At 43.2% G+C, this 25,707-nt stretch overlaps 1 protein-coding gene and 1 pseudogene across 5 annotated transcripts in view; both read right to left on the minus strand.

Moving 5' to 3' along the window:
- Positions 1-25,707, minus strand: part of UNK (unk zinc finger) — an 88,858-nt gene that overhangs the window by 25,961 nt on the left and 37,190 nt on the right. For all 5 annotated transcript variants that reach the window (XM_077327803.1, XM_077327801.1, XM_077327802.1 and 2 more), the window contains exons 2-9: positions 12,904-13,113; positions 12,270-12,446; positions 10,165-10,295; positions 9,909-10,044; positions 8,697-8,814; positions 5,312-5,396; positions 1,164-1,306; positions 186-233 (exon numbers count right to left, since the gene is read on the minus strand). In XM_077327803.1, coding sequence (XP_077183918.1) covers positions 186-233; positions 1,164-1,306; positions 5,312-5,396; positions 8,697-8,814; positions 9,909-10,044; positions 10,165-10,295; positions 12,270-12,446; positions 12,904-13,113 — 1,048 coding nt within the window. The remainder of the gene's footprint in view (positions 1-185; positions 234-1,163; positions 1,307-5,311; positions 5,397-8,696; positions 8,815-9,908; positions 10,045-10,164; positions 10,296-12,269; positions 12,447-12,903; positions 13,114-25,707) is intronic.
- LOC143834591 (U5 spliceosomal RNA) lies at positions 22,760-22,882 on the minus strand (annotated as a pseudogene).

The following is a 25,707-nucleotide window of genomic DNA, read 5'->3' on the forward strand; positions in this document are numbered from 1 at the left end:
CTGGAAGTCAGGAGATTTCAAGGCCAGGGAGGAACACAGGAAGATCCGTGTTCCACTGATGTTTTGTTGAACAGTATGCGACAAAGATGAGTGGCTGATGAAAGGGCCCTACAGTAAAGTATTTAATTCTCTCCATTCAGGCGACACAACACTTACTATTCTTTGCAGTTATGGCAGATACTTACGGTAGTGGAGGTGGGGCTAGTTGGCAGAGTTCCTGGTTTATTCCATACCTACAAGTGCAAAGAAAACCAAAAGCAGACTACGTGAGTTAGTTATTTACTTGATTGGAGCATTTAGCTTTCCATAACCAATTAAGTATGGAAGTCATAATTGATTCACTCTGCTTGTATGTTCTGTACAACTCAATCAGAATGATTAAACATTAAACTTATGCTTCAATATTGCAAAAACATCTGGATTTGTAGAGGACGAGTGATTATGCACATATCCCACTGGCTGGACTACCCAAAATGTCAGAGATTGTGTTTAGCACTACATAACAGTAAGTCAAACTCTAGTCATCAGTGTGAGGTACTTCTCTAGAAGTATATATGCTGCTGTTAAGGGATAACTACACCTGACTTGCAGGTAGTGGATAGCAAGCAACTACTCTAGTTTCATAAACAACCCTTGTATTCACATAGTCTGGGCTGCACTTCCAACCTTTTATTTAGGAGTTGTTGCCATTATTGAAAAGGAAACATTTCAGATTAAACCAAAACCAGTAAAAGGGCTGAAAGTCCACAGGGGGTGGCAGTTGCTTAATGGTGCACAGGAGGAATCAAATACCTGAAGAGGTGTCCACAAAATAATAATTTTCAAATGACCAAAGGACACTTCCCGAGTGAGATTGAGTCTAAGCAGGAAACATTACACCAGTTTTACATTTTCAGAAACAATCTAGGCTGTTTGGAAATGCCTTTGAGTCAATTTTAAAAATTTGGCTAATCAACTTTAAAAGCTGTAGTTGATTCCCGTTATTTAAGTCCATGTCTTCTCAGAAGCCTGCTTTCTATCTGAAAGCAAAACCAGTGATGGAAAAACGCTCCCCATTGTTCTCCACTGAGACAGAAGGCTCTGTAGGGTTCTGATACTTGAGAGGTTTACAGTGTACATCAACAAAGTGCACAGGACCAGAGATTTCTTGTGCTGCTACATACATTGCTAAGGTCTGGGGCTTGTGGGCTGGAAGGGCTGACTGGAACAGAATCGCCTGCTGCTGAAGGCATGTACATTACTGGGCCTGTTTGCGTTGGGCTGGAAACAGCTGAAGTTGACTGTAACTCTTCACTAAGTGGTGGTTCTGTAAGAAATAAAAAAAAATCCAAGATGTGTACAGACAAGTGAAAATGAATCACACGGTGCACAGTAAAAGTAGAGATTGCACTGATCCAGGCAGCTCTGGATCACAAATCTTCCCTTTGAAGAAGTCTTCAAACTAATACAGAAATCACAAAAGCCACCATAAGGGGAAAAATTGAATTCCTAGTTTGCCATCTAGAAAGCCCCAGTTTTCTTAGTAACGTTTTTAAAAGATAGCAGCCATAACTATTCACACAATGGCCCCAGAGCACCTTGCTACAGTGATCCACACAATCGTCACCTCCAGGCTGGATTACCGTAACTCGCTCTATGCAGGCCTTCCCCTCTCTGTGATCCACTAACTGCAGCTGGTTCCGAATGCAGCTGCTTGAGTTCTCACATGAACACCATGGACAGCACATATTAGGACAGGCCTTCAGCAGCAGCACTGGCTTCCAGTGGAATTCCAGATCTGGTTTTGGTTTTGATCTGCAAGTCCATTTGTGGTCTGGGCCACGCATATCTGAGGGACAACCTGTCTGAGTACATCTCCCAGAGAGAGCTGTGATCAGGCAACGCCAACCAGCTGAGGGTCCCCGGCCCCAAAGAAGTACGCTTGGCCTTGACCTGGGTCAAGGCTTTCTTGGCTCTGGCCCCCACCTCCTGGCTCCCAGAAAAAAAAATCAGAGTCCTGATGGAACTCACTCAGTTCCGCAAGGCCTGCAAGACAGAGTTCTTCCACCAAGCTTACAATTGAGGCCACTGGAAACCCACCAATACAATCTGGCAGGGCTTCCTCCTCCAATCGTGGCTATATTAAATTTGGTTAAATTCAGTTGTGATCTGAATGAGGTTTTAAATGATTTTAATGTTTATTTATGAAATTGTTTTATTGTTGCAGAACTACTATGTCTATGAATATTCTAAGGTTACGCACCCCCCTGAGATGACTGGCGCAATAGGGGGCTCAATTCATTTAATTTTAAAAAATCCTAGTGAATCTGTGTTTCCATCTGTAAATACTGAATGTGTAGTCCTGGATCCGGAGGGAGATCTGAATAAGATCACAAATGAGCCCTGACAATTAAAGTATTTGTCCTGGAACCTTGGGGGGTGGAAGAACAAGCTCCACGACACTGATTTTTTAAAGTTTCTGCAAATTCATGACATTATTCTCCTGCAGGAAACATGGATCCAGGAACAGGATTTCCTTTCTATTCAGGGCTACAATGCCTTCTCAGTCCCAGCAACCAAGATACATACAAAGGGACGGGGGCGTGGAGGCCTGGTTACCTTTGTTTCAGTTGATTTAACGGTTGATGTTTTAATCTTAGAAAATAGTCAGTACAATAACTTCCAGGTCCTATTAGTTAAGGGACTTTTCCCCAGAAGATTAATATGTATTAATGTATAAATAAGAGTACTCAAATAGCCACCCATGACTATCTCTCGGATCGCTCCTCAAAGGACAGGATTGTCAACAAATTTGGCCTCAAACTTTTAAAACTGCTCTCTTTGGCCAATCTACACATTTTGCATGGTACCAGCTTGGATATATCAGGAGGTGCTTATACTTACCTATCAACTTATCGAGCTAGCACGATTGATTACATCACAGTCTCATCTGATTTACTTAACCTAGTAGCCAAGTTTGAGGTTGTTGATAGCTTGTTAAGTGACCACTGCCCACTCAGACTAACACTTAAAACTACTGGCAGTAAAATCTTGAAACCAGTTTCTGAATTAGCAGGTTTACCATGTTCTAGGAGACTCAAATGGTCTGACCAGCTTCAATCCAAATTCACCCAATTTTTTGCAAACCCAGAAACAGAATCCTTGAGGCATGCCATCCTTCAGTCAGATAATGATGCTATCCAAATCTGGGAAGCTATTACTACTCTCCTAAAGCCGTTTCTTGTTAATAACAGACCAATCAAACTTTCACCATATTCAAATAATGGTTGGTTTGACCAAGAGTGTAAAACTCTCAAAAAAATATATAACCCAAACCATGAGGAAAGCAAGGAGTAATACTAATGAGTTCTGGATGCCCCAACTTTTGTATTTAAGATCACAATACAAAAAATTAATTAAACAAAAAAAGCTCGAACATGCCAAATCCTTATGGAAAGAATTAGATCGGGCGGTTTCTGAGAAAAATGACTCACGCTTTTGGGCACTAGTCTCCAATAGTTTAAACACCTGGTCCCATCATCTGGAGGCTCAAATACCAGCTAAAGATTGGGCCCTGCATTTTAGCAAGGTCTTTGGAGCCCATTTGGCTTCACCCTCAACAGCCATGTCACATTTACAACATATCCCTCCTGATCTAACAGATCTCCCAGTTTGGCCCACAGTTTCAGAGGCTGAAATCAAAGGCCTGATCTCCTCATTGACATCTGGTAAGTCCCCAGGGGAAGATCTGATCCCTACAGATCTTTATAAAGCCTTTCCATCATGGTGGTCTCCTATATTAGCAAAAACCTTCTCGCAAATTAACAATACAGGCCAAATCCCCCCTGGATGGAAACTTAGCATTGTTGTGCCCATTTACAAAAAAGGGGACAAATCAGCTCCAAATAACTATAGGCCTATTAGTTTGTTGGACATAGCAGCAAAACTGTACAGTAAGTACTTACTGATTAAGCTGGAGGAATGGGCAGATGAAAATCATATTTTATACCCACATCAAGCTGGATTCAGAAAGGGCTTTAGTACTATTGACCAATGTCAGATACTTCAGCAACTGGTCTATTCAGGGATAAATGGCCCTAAGAAAGTGTTGTACGTTGCATTCGTTGACTTGGCCGCAGCTTTTGATTCTATAGACAGGCAGCGCCTATGGCAAAAATTAGCAGACTTGAGGCGGCTCCTATTTCTGCTGCGGGAGTTGCACTTTGACACTTATGCTCAAATTAGAGTGGGAATTTCTGGCTCCCTAACCAACAAAATTCCAACATGCAAGGGCGTCAAGCAGGGATGTGTGTTGGCTCCCCTGCTGTTTAATTTATACATTAACAACATTGTAATTATACTGAATGAAGATTGGAATTAGCTTAGCTATAGACTGGCCGCAATCCAATGCGCTTTTGGTCAGAAGACAAGTCATTTTGCCCATGGCTGGTACTTACTTCCAAGTAAGCTAGTTTATTCTTATCTAATGAAAATGTATAAACCTTGTTCCCTACGTGGAGAAAAACATACTATTTTGAACTATAGATCTTCCTCAAGACATGAGCATCCTGGTCTGCTCATTATGAGTGCCTACTGGATAATGCCCATGAGAAACAGCCCCCTACCCATATACCTTGAACAGAGAAAGAGCATGTGTGTGTGAGAGAGACAAATAGCACAATCCGCTTATTTACATAATTATTCATGCAACTACCTAAAATGGAAAAAAATCAAGGCTTTCTACCTCACCACAAAACTGCCCTGACATTTCAAGAATATTTGCTTTACTGAAAAGCCATCTTTTCAAAGACCATTTTCGTGCCTCTTATACTTGCAGAGCAGAATTAATAGCTCCCCCCCCCCACACCCCCGTCCCCCGGATCTCCCTTTCAGTAGTTTTCTGCATCACAGAAAGAGAACTGGTGGGAAATGCCACTATAGAGATGTTCTTCCTTTTGCGCCACAGAAGAAATCTCATGTTCTCAGCCTTAAAGTGGCAGATTACAAATTACCCACACCCCTAACCATAGACAGTACAGTTCCTTGACTAGCCACTTGATGTCCTTTCTGCTTTGAGGAAAAACACTTGGAACTATAACCACCTGGCTGTGAGAGCTTTCCCCCCCTGCTGGTGAACAAAGATGTTAGATGTGAAATAAAATTAATTTGAATGTTTGCTGCTGGATATTTACTTTCATGTCTTGTCGTATATTTCATTTGCTTTACTTGCTTGTGCTTTTTGGCTCGTTCAACCAAATGAAATCATAATCTGAAAACTACTGGTCACGCTTTGCCCTAATAGTTTACTGCTAGATAAGAAAAACCCACGTACGTTCTACATGTGCAAAGGCACAGAAGGGACCTCTGGGACAGCTGCCAGACTGCTGCATGTCATTACATTTTGTTGATTTGTAAATCTGGAAAACAAAACAAAATATGGATTGCAGCATAATCACACTGAGTACACAGATATACCAATCATGGGCTAGACAGGGAAACATTATGAAGTGCAACATAGGTATGAAGTCTCTAAAATTATGCTTTGTATGTATTATTCAGTTCCACCATTATGTCCAATATCCACAGAGTTGCTTTTGCACATTCCACTTTAGATACTCATATCTTAACATACTTCTTCCAACTTCGAGGTGGTTCCCAGGAGTGGATCTATCTGGAAATCTAACCCCAATTTATGGGATAACCTTTCAGTATAGTTTGGGTATTACCCATTCAGGGGAAATGTATTCACGTAAATGCAGCCTCAAAGTACTGCAAAAACCATCCTGCATCCATTAGTGATCTCTAAAATCCAATTGGGATTTCAGTGCTCATCTGGAAAGCAATTAGCAAACAGGTAAGAAAAAGAGAAACCTTAGTTGCTTCTTGTATCTCATAGAGTCCCTAGAAAGGTCATGCAGCTAGAAGAGTCTGGGCAAACTAAATAGAAGCAACCAGGCTTGCCCAAAGTCATACAAACACACACTGAGGAACAACAAATGGTTTTCTTTGACTGCAGTCCTAGGCACACTTTCCAGGGAGTAAATACAGTAGGGCTTACTTCTCAGTAAACATACAAATGTAATAAAGGACATGGTGGATCAGGCCAATGGCCTATCCTGTCCAACACACAGTGGCCAAAATCCAGGTCTTGGTCCAGAATGTATGGAATCCGATGGATTCCTGAATGCTCTCTGGGACCCGATGCCCTCCAGCGACACACTGTCAGACTTAGTGGTGGACTGGCAGTCCCGCATGATGGCTGCTATTGACAAGATAGATCGTAGGCTCCCTCTCCGCCCTTGCCACAATCTGGCTCCCTGGTATTCCCAGGAGCTTTGCAAGCGGAAGAAGGAAGTGAGACGGTGGAAAACTCATAATGAAGCGGCAAGAACATCCTATCGTACACTTATGGGGGCATATGAGATGGCGGTGAAGATGGTGAAATGTGATTTTTTTCGCTGCTGCAATTGCGTCCACAAGCTCTCACCTGGCACAATTATTTATGGTAGTTCGATCTCTTACTGCCTTCGAGCAGGGGCGTCAAAATATTAGTAAATTGGATTTGAGCTGTGAGGCATCAGCAAACTTTTTTTCAGACAAAGTCCTGCCGCTTCGCACAGACCTTCCTGCTGCGTTTGATGCAGAATGTGAACTGAGAGCTCTGTGGCCATCGTGGGGGGTTTAGTTTGATGGTTTCAGGTGGCTCTCTTTAACCAAAGTTGCTGGGGTCAGTGAGGCTGATCACTTGGCACCTGGATCCCTGCCCATTGTCGTTGCACAAACTGGGTGACCACCAGATAGGAAGACCCTTGAGGGATATTGTCAACCTCTCCTTGACATTGGGCTTAACCATCCCTGCATCCGCGGGACCCTGCCAGCTACTGCCTGGTCTCGCATCTTGCATTTCTGAGAAAGATGGTTGAGAGGGCTACTGGGGACCAGCTCCTAGCATACTTGGAAGAAACTTCAGCTCTGCTTTCCACCTTCCACTGTGAAACTGCCCATTTATACTCTTTGTTTCCTGTTAATTAATCAGTTTTTAATCCACCAGAGGACTTGTTCTCTTATCCCATAACTGCTGAATTTACTTAGGCGCCTTTCTGGAAGTCTAGGTAAATAACATCTACGGGGTCCCCCTTTTCCACACCCCCTCAAAGAACTCTAAAAGGTTAGAAGAAGAAGAAGAGTTGGTTCTTATATGCCGCTTTTCCCTACCTGAAGGAGGCTCAAAGCGGCTTACAGTCGCCTTCCCATTCCACTCCCCACAACAGACACCCTGTGGGGTGGGTGAGGCTGAGAGAGCCCTGATATCACTGCTCGGTCAGAACAGTTTTATCAGTGCCGGGGCGAGCTCAAGGTCACCCAGCTGGTTGCATGTGGTGGAGCGCAGAATCGAACCCGGCATGCCAGATTAGAAGTCCGCACTCCTAACCACTACACCAAATGGTGAGACAAGATCTTCACTTACAGAATCCATGCTGACTCTTCCTCAATAGCTTTTGTTCATCGGTTTTACTACTAATTCTATCTTTGATCATGGATTCTACCAACTTACCTAGATGTTACAGTGGCTAGCCTGTAATTTCCCAGATCTTCTCAGGAACCTTTTCCCGAGACTACGTTAGCTACCTTCCAGTCCTCAGGAATAGAGGCAGGTTTTAGGGATAGACCGCACATTTTAGTCAGGAGAGCTACAAGTTCACCTTTGCATTCTTTCGGAACTCTTGGATGTATGCCATCTGGGCCTGGTGGTGTGTCAGTTTTTAATTTCTCCTTCTCATCACCTCAATCTGACTCAGGTGTTTTGAAACCTGGCTTGAAATTAGCGGTTCTGGAGTGGGCAAGCACTTCCCATCTTCCACAGTGAAGATAGAGGCAAAAAGTGCCTTCAGCTTCTCTGCCAGTTCCCTCTCAACCTTTAGAGAACCTTTTACCTGTTGATCATCCAGGAGCGCCACGGTCTGCTTGGCTGATTTTCTGTTTCTAATATATTTAAATTAATTTCTATTGTTGGTATTTATGTTTTTTTGCCTCACAATTCATTTTGGCCTGTCTGACGATCAACTTGCATTTTATTTGCCAAAGCCTGTGCTCCCTTTTATTTCTCTCACTCAGAGGAGCCTTCCACCAATTAAAGGAATCCTTCTTGCCCTTTACATATGCAGGATTGCACTGAGTAATCCTGATAGTGGCTTTGTACAAAACATTCAACCCAGTTTTGATATAGTCCAGCTGTGATTTTGTGCATAGGACGGTCTTTCCCGACTATGTTGCTGCTTTCATATTTTGTTACCTATTGCTGCTATCAGCTGTGCTCTGAATAAGCTATATAAGAAGTAAAACCAGCTCCAACAGGATTCCTGTACATTATGAACATGGATTATTGTGTGATTATAATACAGGTAAAACGGGAGGGGAAGTAAGAGGTGATGGCAAGTAAGGACTGTGGCTGCCTGCCCATTGTCAAGATATGCCCCCTATCCCCTATTCCTCCCCCAATTCCTATATGCTGCTCACCTTATATTTCCTGCCATAGTTCCTTCTAGGCCTTCATCTGCAGCCACTGTCATCTGCACTCTCACACTGGAAAATATTCCTGAAGACTTTCCGGTCCTAAGCAAATTTGGCACCCCAAGATCATCACAGCTTTTGAATATGTTCACAGTACCTTCCTCCATTCATCTAGCTATGTGTTTGAGAGAAACAGCTTACTGTACCTCTGGATGAAACTGCTGCTCTGTGCGAGTGTGGCAGTACTGGCACGTGTCTCCATTGTCACATTTACTAGGATCTCCCCACTCATCGCCATGTTTCACGCTAGGACATGGAGAGGATCTGAATACATTAAAAAACAACAACAACGCAACACAATGAGAAATGCAAATATTACTTAACACTCTCAGATAAATTATCACATTGACCCCAGCAGCAATCCAGATCTACTTCTTGTTGATAAACTTGCCACTTCATTAAGTCCACATTTACTGTTTGCTGTACAGCCTTCCTCAAGTAAGGGAAAGGTTTTCTTTCATCAACCAAGACTGCTTTAGGATGCTTAGGGCTGATCCTGCGTTGAGCAGAGGGTTGGACCAAATAGCCTGTATGGCCCCTTCCAACTCTATGATTCTATGAAGACCAAGTATGCTTTATTTTTTGCTCAAATTGAACTAAGGCAAAAGCTGGCAGATTTCAAGTATGCAGGTATGTTAAGAAAGGAGCACTAAAATGTAATGACTTGGGCAAGGGGATCTGAACCATTTCGATCGAATAGAGCAGGACTTGTCCAGACCCTCCAAAGAAGAAAGCACCCAGCAGCAGGAACAGATATCAAGGTGACAAACAGGAGATAATCAGCAAGTTCCTTCCATTAAAACAATGGTTTTTGTCTGGAAACCTACCATTCCAAGGAGGCACCATTGAAGCTTAGCCTTTTTTCCGAAACAGTAAGTTTTGACGTGCAGTACAATTTTGATGTAGGAGCACCCTCAGTACAAGTGGCTCAGTATTTGAAAGCGGAGATATTATGATTGGAAGGACTGTGCCAGCCTCAATATCAATGTTTGGATCAATGCTCAGACCAAGTCGGAACCATGTTCATTGTTTTCAGCTGGACTTGCCATCCAGGAGACAAGGCAGGATTGACAGGAACTTGTGAATGGCATACTCACACTAATTTTGCCACAATAATGATTTAATTTACTTTTAGTAACAAAAGTCACTGTACTACCTGATCTAATGGGCTAGCTCATCTTCAGGCCTAACACCAAGCAGTATGGCAGGATTCTGTACAGGCTGGAGAGACATTATTATGTCTGCAGATCAATCCCCCACCATAGCTGATTTACCCAAATCACTTTGAAGTTATAGCAAAGGTATTATCCAGAGGGATAGCCAAGTCAGTTATTTCTTCCAATCTCAAGGCACTATACCTGTATTTGTGTTTCCTAGGGCTTCTTCTTCTATCTTTGCTATTATGGTAGTAAGGGCAGGCGTAACCTTGACGACAGAGACGTGGGGGCTTTTTGCACTGTTCTGTTTTGTAGTTTCCCAAAACATATGTCGTGTCTGTGAAGACAGGCATGACTGGTTAGTCTGAGATGACAAGTGTTTCGCTTCCTAACATTAAGACATGTGAGAGGAGGAGGGAGCAGTCAAAGAGCACTGGATGCCCCTTAAGGATCTTACCTTGCCATCTTGGCTCTTCACTGAGTATTTTCTCTATCATAGCATGGCTAGCGGCAACTGCAGACTGACCCTCTATACCACCCTCTGATGTGGTCTGACCATTCTGCAAAGCTTCCATGGCCTGAAGCTCCCTTAGGGAACAGAGTTAAAGGACATAGAGAAGTTTCAGAGAGATGTTTTGCCCACTGGAAAAGAAATTGTCACAGTACAGGAAATTCTCCCACTTTTCTGCTGTACCAATTTAAAGAGATTCCAGACCCATATTAGCGCCTGGCATTTCCATTACTCCAGAGACCAAAACCTATCCCACCATTAAATAATTTTGTCCACCCAATCAAATTATACTTACACCCTTCATTTTTCATGGTTGTGCCACAGATTTCCCATACACCACACACATCTACTCTACCATTTAGTAAAGGAACTAAGTTTGAATCCAGTGGCAAAGTTTTATTCAAGGTACAAGCTTTTGTGTGCACACCTTGAATAAAACGTTCTTGGTCTTAAAGGTGTCATGGGACTCAAACTTTGTTCTGCTGCTTCAGAGCAACACGCCTACCCACCTGAATCTATATTCAGTAAAGGGGCATATATAGAGTGCGAGATCCTCATCAGAACTCAATCATTGTGCCTCCATATTTATGCGAACTTATTACATTATACACTATTCGCTCCATATTGCATCTGGGATTCACTTTCTTTGGATCCTGATATTAAGGTACACGGGACATTTACCATCCTAATATACATGTGCTTAACCAGGGTAGAAGATTACTTATAAAGAAGCCTCTACATTATATCCCTGCCTTGAGTCATAGTTATTCCTTTTAAAGCAACTTTAACTGGGTCCAACTTTTTGAAGTTATTGTTGTATTTGTTCACAGTCTGGAGCCATTATATTATGTGTAATTTGTATGTTTGGTCGCTGTGGAAGACCACTTGGCTGAAATGTGTTTGGTCTGGGTCACATATTGTATTTATTGGATAATATGAAACCCTTTAATTCTGTTTGGAGGCTGTCTTTTGGGCCTATATATTATTTTGTAATAAATATACATATTATTCTTACAAGTGATAATTTTTACTTTGTATATGATGAATTAGGCCTTTATATTTTTATTTCTTTAACCCTCATGTTTCTAATTCTAAGCCTTGGGGGAGGGCAGTATACAAATGTAATAAATAAAAATAAATGAATAAATAAGAATTCATGGTTTTGGGTTAAGTTTTTTTCTCTCTTTTTTATTGGGTTATGCTTTCTGCATCCTTTGATTTAATTATTTATGTTATCCATAAATAAATAAGCAAAACAAGGTAAGATTTTTACCCAAGTGCTTATATTAATTCCAGACCCCTGAGGAGAGTTAGATGGATGTCAGTGGCAGACAGAAAGGTCTGGCAACAAGCTGCCTCTTGGTCCTTGCAGCCTTCCCCAGATATATGCTTACAATGTTGTGGAGGAAAAACAGTGGTGTAGAAGGCGGTGTTTCAGGGGAAAAGGAGGATGAAAAGTAATTCTTAAGCACTGTTTTCCCTCCCACAGCTTCACTCCTGCAAATCATGCCCTCTCCTCACACCTTTCAGCTGTGAAATGTAAAGCAGTGTTCCCTGACATCTCATGTGCCACCAAGTATGTAATTTGGCCCAACATGGAGAAATCAGGCTGCTCAAGTCATTTGTATATAAATCTAATCTAAGGAAATGAAGAATCAAGATAAACAACTGAAAGGTAGATCTGTTTTACTAAAAGGCAATTTGGGACAGTCGCCTGGGGTAGAAATATAGGTTCCATGTCTTCCTAGCCATCTTGTCATCATACATCTGAGAAGCATCATGTTGGGGCCTTGTCCAGAGCTGGATAGTGAGACAACTAGGCTTGTACTGAAGCCATAAACTATTTTTACTTGGCTCTCTGCCCAGTGGTCATCTTGCACTGTGCAAAAGGCTGTAAGGATCAGTTGTAAAGAATCATATGGAACATACCATTTTGCTTTGTGGTGGTGCCTCAGACATTAATTTAACATGTTAGGTAGGTGGAAGCATTTTCTACTCTTATGCTTCCTATTTAGGTTCATGACGCACACTTCTACAGAGAAGGCGCTAACCTGATATCATAAACTGGAGAGCGGAGGTCATGGGGCCCATGAGCAAAAGCACAGTGAAGGCCGTTCTTGGTACAGTTTCCTTTTGAGTCAGTCTCATGGATGCAGATTCCAGTTTTGTAGTAGCGCAGGTGGTATCTCCGCTCTGTGTCACCAGTAGTTCTATGCAGGAATGGACACCTAAAGGGGATGGGGGGGAGGGAAAAAAAAGAGCTCGTAGAAACTCAAAAGCTGAAACATGCTTCCCAATAAGTAATTCTCTTTAGATGAATATAGTCCTCAGAGTGGTAAAATCCAGCACTTTTTTTCCTTCTGAAAATAATTCCATTTGTAACGAGGATCCAATCCTCAAGCCATAAATTTTAAATTTTAAAATAACCCCTACTAATTTCTCTAGGATTATTCCAGAGCACAAAATTTTGAAATACAGCCTTTGAATTTTGGGCAAAAAAAACTGAATAGGTGTGATGCAACTGTAATTAATACTTTGTTCAAGTTCCTACTACAGTTTCTCCATACTTCTTCACAGGTTCTTCTGCAAGATTGCTAAAAGCTGGTTGGTTGAATTTTCTCCTCTCTGTAAGTGCAGGTTGGAATCTCCATCTGGTCAAGTAAGATGCAGCCTTGAGTAACTTACTCATCTCCTTCTGGACAGATCCCTGTGGTCTCATCGTATTTGGTGCAGTAAATGTCAGGGCTGTAGTTAAAGGTGCCATCCCGGCGACGAATAGACCGACGACGACGCTGGTTGACAAAGTGCCAGTGGAAGCATGTGTAGGGCCTGTGCTGAGTACATTTGTGTTGTACAAATAGGGGGCACTGTTCTGTGCGGAATTCCTTCAGATACCTGTGGAAAGAGAAAAACTCGGCTTTTCTATGGAGCTCACATGTGAGATTGAGATCTATCCTTTTTTAGCAAAACTTTCTCTCTCCAGATATCCAGACAAGTTCTTATGTGTTCACTATCACTTTTCTCTACCCGAAGGAGGCTCAAAGCGGCTTATAGTTGCCTTCCCTTTCCTTTCCCCACAACAGACACCCTGTGATGTGGGTGAGGTTGAGAGAGTCCTGATATTACTGCTTGGTCAGAACAGTTTTATCAGCACCGTGGCGAGCCCAAGGTCACCCAGCTGGCTGCATGTGGGGGAGTGCAGAATCGAACCCGGTATGCCACATTAGAGGTCCGCACTCCTAACCACTATACCAAACTGGCTCTCAGTATTGCAGGGATGGTTGGCTAGTCCCAACCACTACTTCTGCATTTATTCCTCACCCAAGAACAGCTGCTATTTGACCCAGACAAGCAAATTGTTGTATTAAACTACACAATACCAATTCCTCATTCTGCTTTGACAAAATTTTGACTACCATTTTTATGGCAGCAGTGCAGTGACAGAGGGCTAGATAGGGGATATAAGGGTTATCATGGAGAGAGAAACATGACATAGGAGAACAGGAAAGGTCATGCTCTTCCATGACCTGGAAAGTCCAGTCTTGTCAGATCTTGGAAACTAAGCAGGATCAGCCCTGGCTGGTATTTGGATGGGAGAGCACCAAGGAAGACCACGGTTGTAAAGCAGGAACAGGCAATGAACATCTTTTGCCTTGAAAAACCAACAGGGCTGCCCTAAGTCAGCTGTGACCTGACAGCAACAACCACACAAACACATTCCATGCTCTACAACCACTAAGTCTAGAAAATGGATTTTTATTATTTTAGGAAGAACCCTATTGTTGCTTGCATCCAAAGCGTCCTGAATATAAACGTTGAAAAGGGCATCAGTTGTCTTTCCTAGTACCACACACCATTCCCTCAACTACCAGAAACAGCATCAAGGGGAAAAAACAGCAGGGAAGACCAAATGCTCTCGCAGTTCTGAGGATTAAAGCCAATGAAACTGAGGTTCTCCACAACTTGTATCAGGTGTTTAATTTCACTGGAAAAATCAATCTATCAAGTATTATTCAAATGAGAAATATTAGCTTTCTTTATCAAATTATATGACAACAGCTGCAAATATCTTAGATCCAATATTCAAATTTAGTGATCCTAGGAGTTAACATAATTGCTGGTGCATCAGGCGTAGATCCATAGGCGTAGTTGCTGGAAAAGTGCTTTTAAATAATGCAGAATTTCAGGTATTTGATGCAGGAATGCAACCTAGGAGTCTGCCAAGCAGACTGTACCATAATATGGTGTCACATACTTGATATAGTACACCCACTGACTCTTCGCTGCTTCGCACAGGCACAAAAACCATCAGTGTGACGTGCAGAGACCAAGAACCAAAACCGGAGTTATTATATTTCAGGATATAATGGTCAGTTCCCATGTCCCCCAAAATCTCCTCCTGAAGGTTTCAAGATTCTCAGTAACTGTTTGCAAAGTGCCGCAGGGTGCCGCAATGTGAAGGGAAACTAGTAGAAAGAGTGTGCCTTCCAAATGCATACAGCAAAAGCCATGAAAGAGTGGGAGGCAGGAAAGTTTGACCTATTCGCCTTCCCCACTGCATAAATGGCACAATTTTCTTCCTTACTGTCCCAGCTAGCAAAAATTAAGATACAGCTAAGTACTTTGTGGCATAGCACTACACCTTTTCATCATTGCTTTATTTAAACAACAGCATTTATACTTTTTGGGAAATAACTTTAAAGTATATACCTTGAAATGTTAGCAAAAATACCCAAAACACATTTCAGGCTCTTAAAGTAAAGCTGGCTTAGACTGAGTAAATACTGCCTACATTTCAATTTACTCAAACAGTTGTAGAAACCCAAGGAGGTAGTGTCCCCCACTCCCACAATGATTTCAAGTTTTCAATAAATAAATTGTAAAACTAGTTGCTGTAGCAAAGGTAGCATTGCTCAGAATTGCTACCAGTCCTACATGCATAGCAAACAGAATAGACACAACTTAGCCAATGCGTTGATGAGAAAGCCATGCCAAGAATTGTAAGGCACCCAGGAACTTTCTGGGACATGCCAAACCTGTACATATTCTACTTGCACCAAAAAGGAACCACTCTGCTGGTGCTTAATATCAATAGTTTGGTGTACCGGTTAAGAGCAGCAGCTTTTAATCTGGAGAGCCGGGTTTGATTCCCCACTCCTTCACATCCAGCTAGCTGGGCCACCTTCGGCTAGTGACAGTGCTGTTAGAGCTGTTCTCACAGAGCAGTTCTGTCAGCACTCTCTCAGTCTCACATACCTTATAGGGTGTTTGTTGTGGGGAAAGGAAGGAAAGGCAATTGTAAGCTGCTTTCAGACTCCTTTGGGTAGTGAAAAGTGGGGGTATAAAAGCAAAAGTTCAACTTTTACATTCATTCCAGGGGGAAAACTGATAGGAGCTGGGAACCTTCTGGTTTCAGACAACTCCGTCCAAAAGGATGGTAGTGTAAATACTCAGGGCAATATTGTTAGAAGCACAATAGAACCTGGGAGTAAGAGGGGGATGGCAAAGGGGGATGGGCATGCAGAGCCATGGGGTCAAGGGAGACGATGGCTGCTGGAGAGGGAAATGGATTATATATGTGTCCATATGCTAATGCTAGAACCCCCTAAGCCAAGAGCTGGAGAGCTTAATGCTCTGGATATAATGGGTATCTAGGAATCATGGCAGAATGACGAAAAGTAATGGCATATGGTTATAAGGGAATAAGCTCTATATGCAGGACTAGGAGGGAACACTTTGGGGGAGGTGTTGCATTGTGTATCAGAGGGGCACATAACCAAATAAAACATTATGGAAACGAACTCCCCAACAGAAGTAATATGGGTGGAATAATGGGCACTAATAATTATATAAAAGTGAGGGTATTCTATCGCCCACCTAATCAAGCCCTTCAGGGTGATCTTGCGATGGAGAACAAACTAAAGCAAATAATGCTTAGATACAATGACTACTCTTGCATTGACTAGGTAAAGTCATGCTATAGAAATGAGATTCCTAGGCAACATAAATGACTGTGCACAGCACGAATTGGTCACAAAGCCAACAAGAGGACAGTGATCTTAGACTTTGTTCTGAGCAAGGCCGGGTGCAAGAGACAGATGTGTCACCAATTGAGAGCTGTGACCACAATGTTATTAAATTCAGCACTCTTGTCAATTGGAAGCCCCTAAAATAAAAAGCAATAGCATTTGATTTCAAAAAGAGATCCTAAAAAAAATAAGAGGACTAGTTGGAAGTAAGCTGAAAGGGAAACACAAGAGTAATATTTCTAGAAGACACTTGGAAGCTATTTAAAACCACACTGATTGAAGCACAGCTAGAAAGCATTCTGCAGATTAGGAAAGGAACTCCCCAGGTCTAAAAGAATGCCTGCATGGTTAATGATCCTATTAATGGAAGCCAAGAAAAGCAAAAAGTCTTATTTTAAAAAGCAGGTCTACTCCAATGAAATGAACAAAAGAAAGCACAGGGTCTAGGCAAAAGAAGTCAGTTGGGTTTTAATAATTCTCTTTTATGTGGGGTTTTTATGTTTTTATCTTTGTAACCTGCTGCGAGACGGTTCCCTAATAGGGGTGGGAAATAAATCTAAATAAATAAAGTAAGTAAGTAAATAAATAAAGTAAGTATAAGTTAATAATCAGGCATGCAAAACCAAAATTTGACAAGTGGTTTGCTAAAAGCTTAAAGAAAAGCAATAAATACTTCTTTGAATATAATTGGAGCAGGAAACCAGCCAGAGAAGCGAAACTTTGGATGACCAGGAATAAAAGGAATGCAAAAGGGATAGGGCAGAGAAACTCAATTAATTCTCTGCATCTGTTTCAGTGTGGAAAGTGTGGGGCCACAGCCACAATTTTCAGGAATGGAATCTGCGAACTGAATCAAATTGAGTAGATGAGAGATGAGGTTCTATACTGAGGAAATTAAAAACCTGGTGGCATAAACCCAGGAGTTCTTAAGGAAATCAAATATAACAATGTAGTATTTTCATTTTAATAAAAAAAGACAACAATATAAAAGGGACACAATAGAAAAAGAGGGACCATACAACAGATTATACGTATAAGAATCCTTACACATTACTATGGAAAACAGGGTTGCACTTACCTGCAACAGTTGTTCATCAAGTATCTTCCATGTGGGGAACATATGGGGAACACCATCAGAGAGGTTTTACAGCTAAAAGCCTCTAGGGCAGTGGTCCCCAACCTTTTTATGACCGGGGACCGGTCAACGCTTGACAATTTTACTGAGGCCCGGGGGGGGGGGTAGTCTTTTGCTAAGGGATGTCGCCGCTGCCATCTGAGCCCCTGCTCCACTTGCTTTCCCACCAGTGCCCCTGACTTCCCACTGTCCACTGGGGGGCGCTGCCAGCAGCAGCTGCGCAGTGCCACGCCAAGGGGGAGCCCCAGCCATGGCGACCGCTGGAGAGCACTAAAGGTGAGCTGGCGGCAGAGTTGCAGGGCAGCTCCTGAGGAAGCAGCTGGGGAAGAGCCGCGGACTGGTACCGACTGATCCGCGGACTGGTCCCGGTCTCCGGACCAGGGATTGGGGACCACTGCTCTAGGGGATGCTGTGTGCAGAACCAAGGTCCGTGTTCCCACCCAAGGACCACATGCTCTCCCAAAGCAGTGCCCCTACCCTCAGAACCTCTAGTGCCACCAAAGCCAGAGCTTACGGCAGGGCAGGAGGAGAGGGTATGTGTGCCTGCAGAGAAGATACTTTATGAACATCCATTACAGGTAAGTGCAACCCTGTTTTTATCCTCAATCTCCTGTGCAGTCTCACATGGGGATTCTAGCAAGCTACTCACCATGGGGTGGGGCATGCTCCTTTACTTGAAGAGCAAGTGCAGAACTGCTTTTCTCACCTCAGCTTCCCATCTTATCTGCAGGTCCAAAGCATAATGATGAACAAAGGTGTAAGCTGAAGACTAAGTTTCAGCTTGGCAAATCTGAGTTAATGGCTCCCTGAGGAAAGCTGCAGAGGAAGCTACAGCTCTCGTGGAATGAACATGAATATGTACTGGGCACTCCAGTTCAGCCCTCCTATAACACTATCTAATGGCAGAAACAATCCACCTCGAGAGGAACTTCCCTTGCTTCTATTAGGTCCTGGAAAAACAAATAAATAGTGCATTATCCTTGCGGAACTCAAGCCCTCTTATGGTAGAAAAATAAGGTTCTCCTAAAATCTAGAGAGTGCAAGAATTGCTCATTCTCTGACCTAGGTGTGGACAAGAAAACAGGTAATATTTTGAGACATGTGGAACCTAGGGATCACCTCTGGGAGAAATCTGAGACTGAGACATAAAAAACTTCAAAAACAGGGATTGATCGGAAGAACTGGTAACTCACTAACTCTTCACAGAAGTGATAGCTACCAAAAACATAACAAAAAAAACACAAACCTTTCATGGAAAGATTAGGTAAGGGACAATTTACAAGGGGTTTGAAGGGCTTATACATTAAAACAAGGGAAAGGGACCACTGAGGAACTAACAAATTCCTAGGAAGGCAGAGGTTACACAATCCTTTAAGGAATCTCTTTGATATGTGATGGAAAAAAAATTGAACTCTCAAAGCAGAAGACCTGTAAAATCTTTGACTTAGGCCATTCAGCTTCCTTCCCTCTCTGTCAGTGGGAGCAGAATGGTAACCCTACCTACCCTTAGGCTGAATTTCTTCTGTCACCAATAAAGATGGTGGAGGGTGTGTAGTCAAGTAATTGAAGGGTTCTTTCTTGACGCTATATAGCTTTGTGCTCTGTAGTGACAATTTCAATCTCCAGGGAATAGCCTGGAGGCACGGAATAGAGGGATCTGGATCTCCCCCTGGAAGGGATTAAGGATGAAGCTCTGGCATATATTCCCAAACTCCTCTGGCATAGTTTGCTTAATAGATACAATCCCGTGCTTTGAAAGACAACCTAGAGGTAACAGGTACAAGATCTGGAAAAAAATGATATGGCCCAGTGAGTCTCATGCTACCAGGACTGGATTCTTCTGTAAATGAAATAGGGCAGAGCCTGTTTGCCTAGCTGCATTCCCTTCTGGGGCAGGCATTCTAACCATCTTTACCAGGTGCAGCAGCTAGCACCTTACCTGTCGTCATCCAATCTAGCCACGATGATCCACGTGATGGTCACTTCGAGACCCAATTGCTGCAACTTGCCGTATGCTGGGCTACTCTTGAAACTGATCTGGAAGCTCCAACTGGTCCAGAGTACTGCTGCCTGGGTCCTTACAAGGATTTGGTGGAGAGCACATATTCAAGCAGTGCTCTCCCAGCTGCACTGGCTCCAGACTGAGGACTGAATCGGGTTCAAGGTTTTGGTTCTTACCTTTGAAGCCCTAAACAACCTAGGAACTTTGTATCTGCAGGACTGCCTCTTCCATACACCCCTCCAAGAAGTTTAACATCAAGCACACAAAATTTGTTCAAGATCCTTGGCCCCAGAGAAATCAAGTTGGCCTCAACCAGAGCCAGGGCTTTTTCAGCCCCGGCCTGCTGAAACATTCTTCCAAGCAAGTTTAGGGCACTGAAGGACATTAAAGAATTCTGCAGGGCCTGTAAAACAGAGTTGCTCTACCAGGCCTATGGCTGAGATCTGAAATTGTCTCTGACAACATCTGGCCTTTCTATGTCTCGCACCCAGAACCAATTAAAATGAAAATCCAAAAGAATCAGACAAAGAGTTCCAGATGAAGCAAGAAGTAAGATATATATTTGAAAATATAGGCCGACTCAGTACACAGATCTTCAGCTTCAGCAAAGCTGTCATACTCCTTAAGTAATATTCCTTTCTAGTTATATTACAGCTTGCACATTCTCATTGATTCATCAAGCCTCCAGGGAGCCTCCGAGGAGGGCGGTAAATAAATAAATAAATAAATAAATAAATAAATAAATAAATAAATAAATAAATAAATAAATAAATAAATAAATAAATAAATAAATAAATAAATAAATAAATAAATAAATAAATAAATAAATAAAGTAGCTTTACCACCACTTGATTGGCTAAGTTCTCAGGACAATTGTTTGTCTCAGCCTACTACACAGAGTTACTTCTCTCACAAGATGGTAATGTTGCAAAGTTTGCTGTCAGAGCAATTTCCTGATAACAGCCTCTTCCCAGAACACTCCTCCATATACATACATGTTCCTAACCTGCAACATTTCTACTGGAAACCTCTGAAACTCCTTATGGGGCTCTCTGCTCTGTGGGTAGGAATCTGGTGGTAGTCCCTGGTCTCTGGGAGGCACGCCTGGCCTTGACCCGGGCCAGGGTCTTTTCGGTCCTAGCCCCAACCTAGTGGAATGCGCTCCCGGAAGAGCTGAGGGCCCTGATGGCCCTATCTCAGTTCTGCAAGGCCTGTAAAATGGAGCTCTTCTGCCAGGTGTTTGGTTGAGGCCGGGACCAGGAACAACTGAGGCCCCTCCTCTGTCCAAACGCTGAGCCATCTTGTGAATTCTCTACCTGTGATGATGGTTGGCTGTGGATAGGAGGGTTGGGATTGTGCTGCTTCTCGTGCTCTATGTTATTTGGGGTGGTCAGATATTGATTTTATGGGGGATTTTAAATTGTCTTATGTAACCCACCATGAGTCCATGGAGAGTAGTGGGATATAAATTGAAACAATAAATAAACAGATATTTTTCAGGCGTTGAGGAACCTCAGAAGTGGTGTGATCATGCAGAATATAGTTCAGAAGCATAGCTGTATACACATATACCCAGGGCCCCTCCCTTTCCCACCCCCTCCAGGCCCATCACTGGCCATTTTTTTTGGGGGGGGGAGGTCAGCATGACTATATATGGTCATATCACCCAATAAATGTTTAAGAAATTTTAAAAATATACTAAAATTATTCAGGAAACACTTCCAGGGCCGTCAAGAAACACATTCAGGAAACATTTCACAAATCCCTGGTTGAGAAAGCCTGCTGTAGCCCCACTGACAGTACAATATATTTCCTTTGTACTCACGCACGAAATTCAGGCATACTGGGACATCTTCCAGGGCCTCTATGAAGCTGTGGTCAAGTCTCCTGATAGTATTAAAGCTTATAAAACAATTTTACTCAATCTATTTATGCGATACCACACAATGATGGTTGAGACACTTTGTGAATACCCTTCCCCTTCCTGGCTGCACTACAGTGTACAACATCACTTGCTATTTTCAATGGCTTTCAAACAGTTTCCAGACCCAATTTAAGGTGCTGTGCTAACTTCTAAAGCCGGCATACCATAAAGACAATATACTCCCATATGAATCTCCCAAACCACTACAATCACCTTCTGAAGCCCTCCTTTGCGTGCTCTGTCTTCTGCATTTGAGGTGGGTGGCAACCCAAGAAAGGGACTTATCAGTTGTGGCACCAAAACTGTGGAACTCCATCCCTGGGAAATTCAGCTAACCCCTTTCTTCAGTATCTGCTGGCAGATGAAAACCTTAGCTTTATTTGTTATTCCCTTAATGACCTCTCCTTCTAGCCCTATGTTTTAACTGTCAGGTCTTTTACAGGTTTTATTTATTTTATAAATGGATTTATGATGGTGTACTTTACTTGTTAACTGCCTTGGTGGCACTTTAGGAACCAAAAGGTGGGAGTCACACACGATTTCTGACAAACTGTAATTTGAAAGGTGCTGGATTTTTCATGATAAAACACTCACCAATGCCAGTTAAAACGTAGAATTCAAACGGTCATTTAACATGTAGAACCTACAATCAATTTTGTCATATTTTTAAATCTTAGCAAGTGAGTTAAATATTAAGTCAGACGGTGTGTATATAAAAATGATTTAATTCTATTATGAACATTTCTGGTCAGTATTTTAAAAGCATCAAATATATATTCTTTCACAGTTGACCGAATGCCTCAGATTATTCAAACAAAGCAACTCAAAACTTTTAAGCCATTTCCCACTATTGGTTTCTCAAGCATTGCCCACCACTCTAGAATTGTTGATGTGGCTGCAGTCATTACAGGCATTAAAGGGATTACTAATGGAACCAGTGGTACTTTGAAAGCCCCTAGAGAAATCTAAAACATTCTTCTAAACCAAAATAGATTTCTTCTGGGGTTTTAGTTTCCGAAACTGCAATTCCACTGTTGCATGTTCACTATTAACCAAGTCAGTATAGATTTTCATAGGTATGATCTCTGTGTAGAAAAAAGCATGCATCTGAAAAATACCCACACTGAACGGTCATTTTTAACTGAAAGCATCTGTGTTGAGAAACCACTGCAAAATGGAATTTCTTGCCATGAAAATAAAGGAATGCACCATTTGACTTCAAAACCATTAAGCCACATACCAAGTGGATAGCACATACAAGCTCCTACAGGCACACAGCACGAACAGTTTTGCTGCTAAGTTAACTACTTCTGGGGTTGCTAACTGAGGCTTGGGAAATTCTTGGGAGATTCTGGGGTGATGTCAGGGAAAAACTTCAGTTTTTCTTGTTTTACTATCTAAAGCTGCCATTTTCTCTCTGAGCCTGGAAGATATATTGATTGGGTGATTCCCACCACAATCTCAGGTACGCAGAACTAAAATACTTCCTGTCTCCTTGGTGGACATCACCCACAGAAATCTTTAGTAAAAGGCGAAAGATTTATGCGATCTGAAGAGAAACTTATCTTAGAAAGGATCCAAAACCTGTTATTGAGAAGAATTTTATGGGGTCACCTGCAGCTCTTATGAGAGCCAAGTTAGGACTACCATGTTTGGGTGGGTGTCACCCATCCTTCAGTTCTTTTGTTGCTTTGACAGGGAGAGCAGTCATATCAGTAGGCTTACTGTCTTCTACATATCTGTTCCTTAGGTTCTCTTTCCCTTCTGCCTTCTACAATCTGCGCTACTTCTGCAGTCCTTTTTCTACACTTTCTCTTTCCAGGCCTTGCTTTGTACTAGTTTTCAGGCTTGGTGAAGAAAGCGAAGCCCTGCTTTCCCACAGCAGCCATTTTCTCTAACCCCAACTAATAGCAGTGCTATTCAGCAGCTTGGGATGGCTGCAGAGGAGCACAACAATGCTGGTTCTCTTTTCAAGACCGATACTGGAGGCTCTGTTAATGCCAGGGGGTGTGCTGTCAGGACTGCCCTGACCAAGGATCAATCTGCATGGAGCAGACAACGCTGCTGGCCATGCCCTATGGCCCATCTTAACCAATGAACAGGCTGCTAACAGCAGGTCTTGTCAGTCGTTATGCCCTTTAGGGCAGTGGTCCCCAACCTTTTTATCACCGGGCACTACTCAACGCTGGGGACCACTCAAGGCTGAGGCCCGGTGGGGGGGGGGTAGTTTACTCCTCTACTCTCAACCACTGCCCTAGTGCTCTCTGATCGCTATGGTAATGTTTAAACGTCCATTCAAAATAAGATACAGACACGCCACAACAATGAAGTGTGTTGTAAAGGGCTGGGGGGGATGAAGTAAAGGGCCAGGGGGGGGGGAGAAGGCGTCCTTCGGGGCCCACCTCCAATTAGTTGAAGGACCACATGTGGTCCGTGGCCCACAGGTTGGGGATCGCTACTTTAGGGCTATCCTGACTGAAAAGTGCATGGCACAAACTTCCGAGCATAACAACAATGCATGGCAACCGCACCACTGGAAGCACAATTTCCGAAGCCAAACCCTCAGGGTGGCCATTTTAATTGCTTCCACCATACTGATCTGTAGAAGCCTAAGGCTTTCTCAGGCCAAGAGGCTGTTGAAACACAGACTGCCTCTAGCATCAGGTAACGTAATCCCCAAACTGCCCTTCATTCCCCCCACCTCCTGGTATGAGGATAGGACTGAATGGGGAAGGGGAGAAGATCCTCTTGGCCAACTAAAGCCAGCGTTTACCAGAGCATGTTCAAACTCCCGATAGTGAGGGTTAAAGAAAAAAAATGTACCTGAGATGAAAAGTAAATCCCCCTTCACTGAGGGGCAGGGCTCTGGTTCAGTTAATAGCCTCTATTCGCGTGCAGAGTGTCCTGGTGTTCCAGGTGAGAGGATTTGTGAGATAAAAACACCTCTGTCTAAAGGGTCTGGGGAGTCAATACCAGTTGGAGCAGACGGCCCTGCCCACAAGGGACGGTGGGCATCAAATCAGTAGAGAGCTGCTCTAAGCACAGTAAGCAGCCCTAGATTCAAAATGGTCTCCAGTGTCTATTTGCTGATGGGGAGGAGATTAATTAGAACTCTGAACAGTCCCTGTGGCTTAAGCAGGAACCACTAATACTCTGAGTTTCTGGCTGAACAACAGAACATGTCAGCTTGCCTCGACTCAAGAAAGGCTTTTATTAGCTCTCTGGTCCCTTCTCTTTCTGGCTAGGCCTTTTTGCAGTTGGCCTCTCAATCAGATGACTCAGCTACAGACTGCCATACAGGAGCCCTGCAGGGCCAAAACCCTAAGACAGTGGTTCTCAAACTGGGGGTCGGGACCCCATCGGGGGTCGAACGACTCTTTCACAGTGGTCGTAGCAGGGCAAGCAGCCCTTCTCTCCAAGGGGGTCACAAAGTGGCCGATATCGCTCCTCTTCCATTTCATCCACACAACAGCCTTGCAGGGTAAATTGAGATAGAGCATTCGTCTGTCTGGAGCAGCGGAAAGGAGTGAAATCGGCATGGTGGGACAAGAGGCAAAACTGAACTGAGAAACCCCAGAAAAAAAACCAATTTATATACCATCATGAACAATGGATCTTCACACCATTGGTCAGTTTCCGTTTAATTTCGGTGAAAGAACACTTGCATAATTATATGGTTGGGGGTCACCACAAGATGAAGAACTGTATTAAAGGGTCACAGCATTAGGAAGGTTGAGAACCACTGCCCTAAGACCTGCAAAGCAGTAACTTGACCCCCTAGAACAGTGGTCCCCAACACCCAGTCCGGGGACTGGGACCGGTCTGTGGATCAGTCGGTACCGGACCGCAGCTCCTCCTTGTCCTCCTCCCCAGCTGCTGCCTCGGGGGCTGCCCTGCCATTCTGCTGCTGGCTCAGTGTGGCACTACACAGCTGCTGCTAGCAGCACTCCCCAGCGGGTGGCAGGAAGTCAGTGGCGCCGGCGGGAAAGCAAGTGGAATAGGGGCTCAGGCAGTGGTGGCGACGACCGGTCCCCGGTGATAAAAAGGTTGGGGACCATTGCCCTAGAAGACACTTGTATGCATTACAACAACTAGGTTCTTAAGACAGCAGATTATCAGTATCCATGGTAAAATTACTAACCAATTTAGATAAACACATCCCTCAATGGTGCTGTGTAAACCTCAGAGGCTGAGGATAGTACAGGCTAAAGGGTATTAAAGAGCTCCACCCCAGTCTAGGCATATTTTAACAGCCTTTCCCCAATATGCCAAAGATTAGCAGAGTGGGACAGAGGTATCGTCAATAACATAAAAATAATAACAAATTTCATTCTGTGTCTTATTATGGCCCATTATGCACGGCTGCCGAAACAGCGATTTCGGGTCACATGAAAAACGC

This window comes from Paroedura picta, chromosome 3 (genome assembly GCF_049243985.1).
Source record: "Paroedura picta isolate Pp20150507F chromosome 3, Ppicta_v3.0, whole genome shotgun sequence".
Taxonomy (NCBI): domain Eukaryota; kingdom Metazoa; phylum Chordata; class Lepidosauria; order Squamata; family Gekkonidae; genus Paroedura; species Paroedura picta.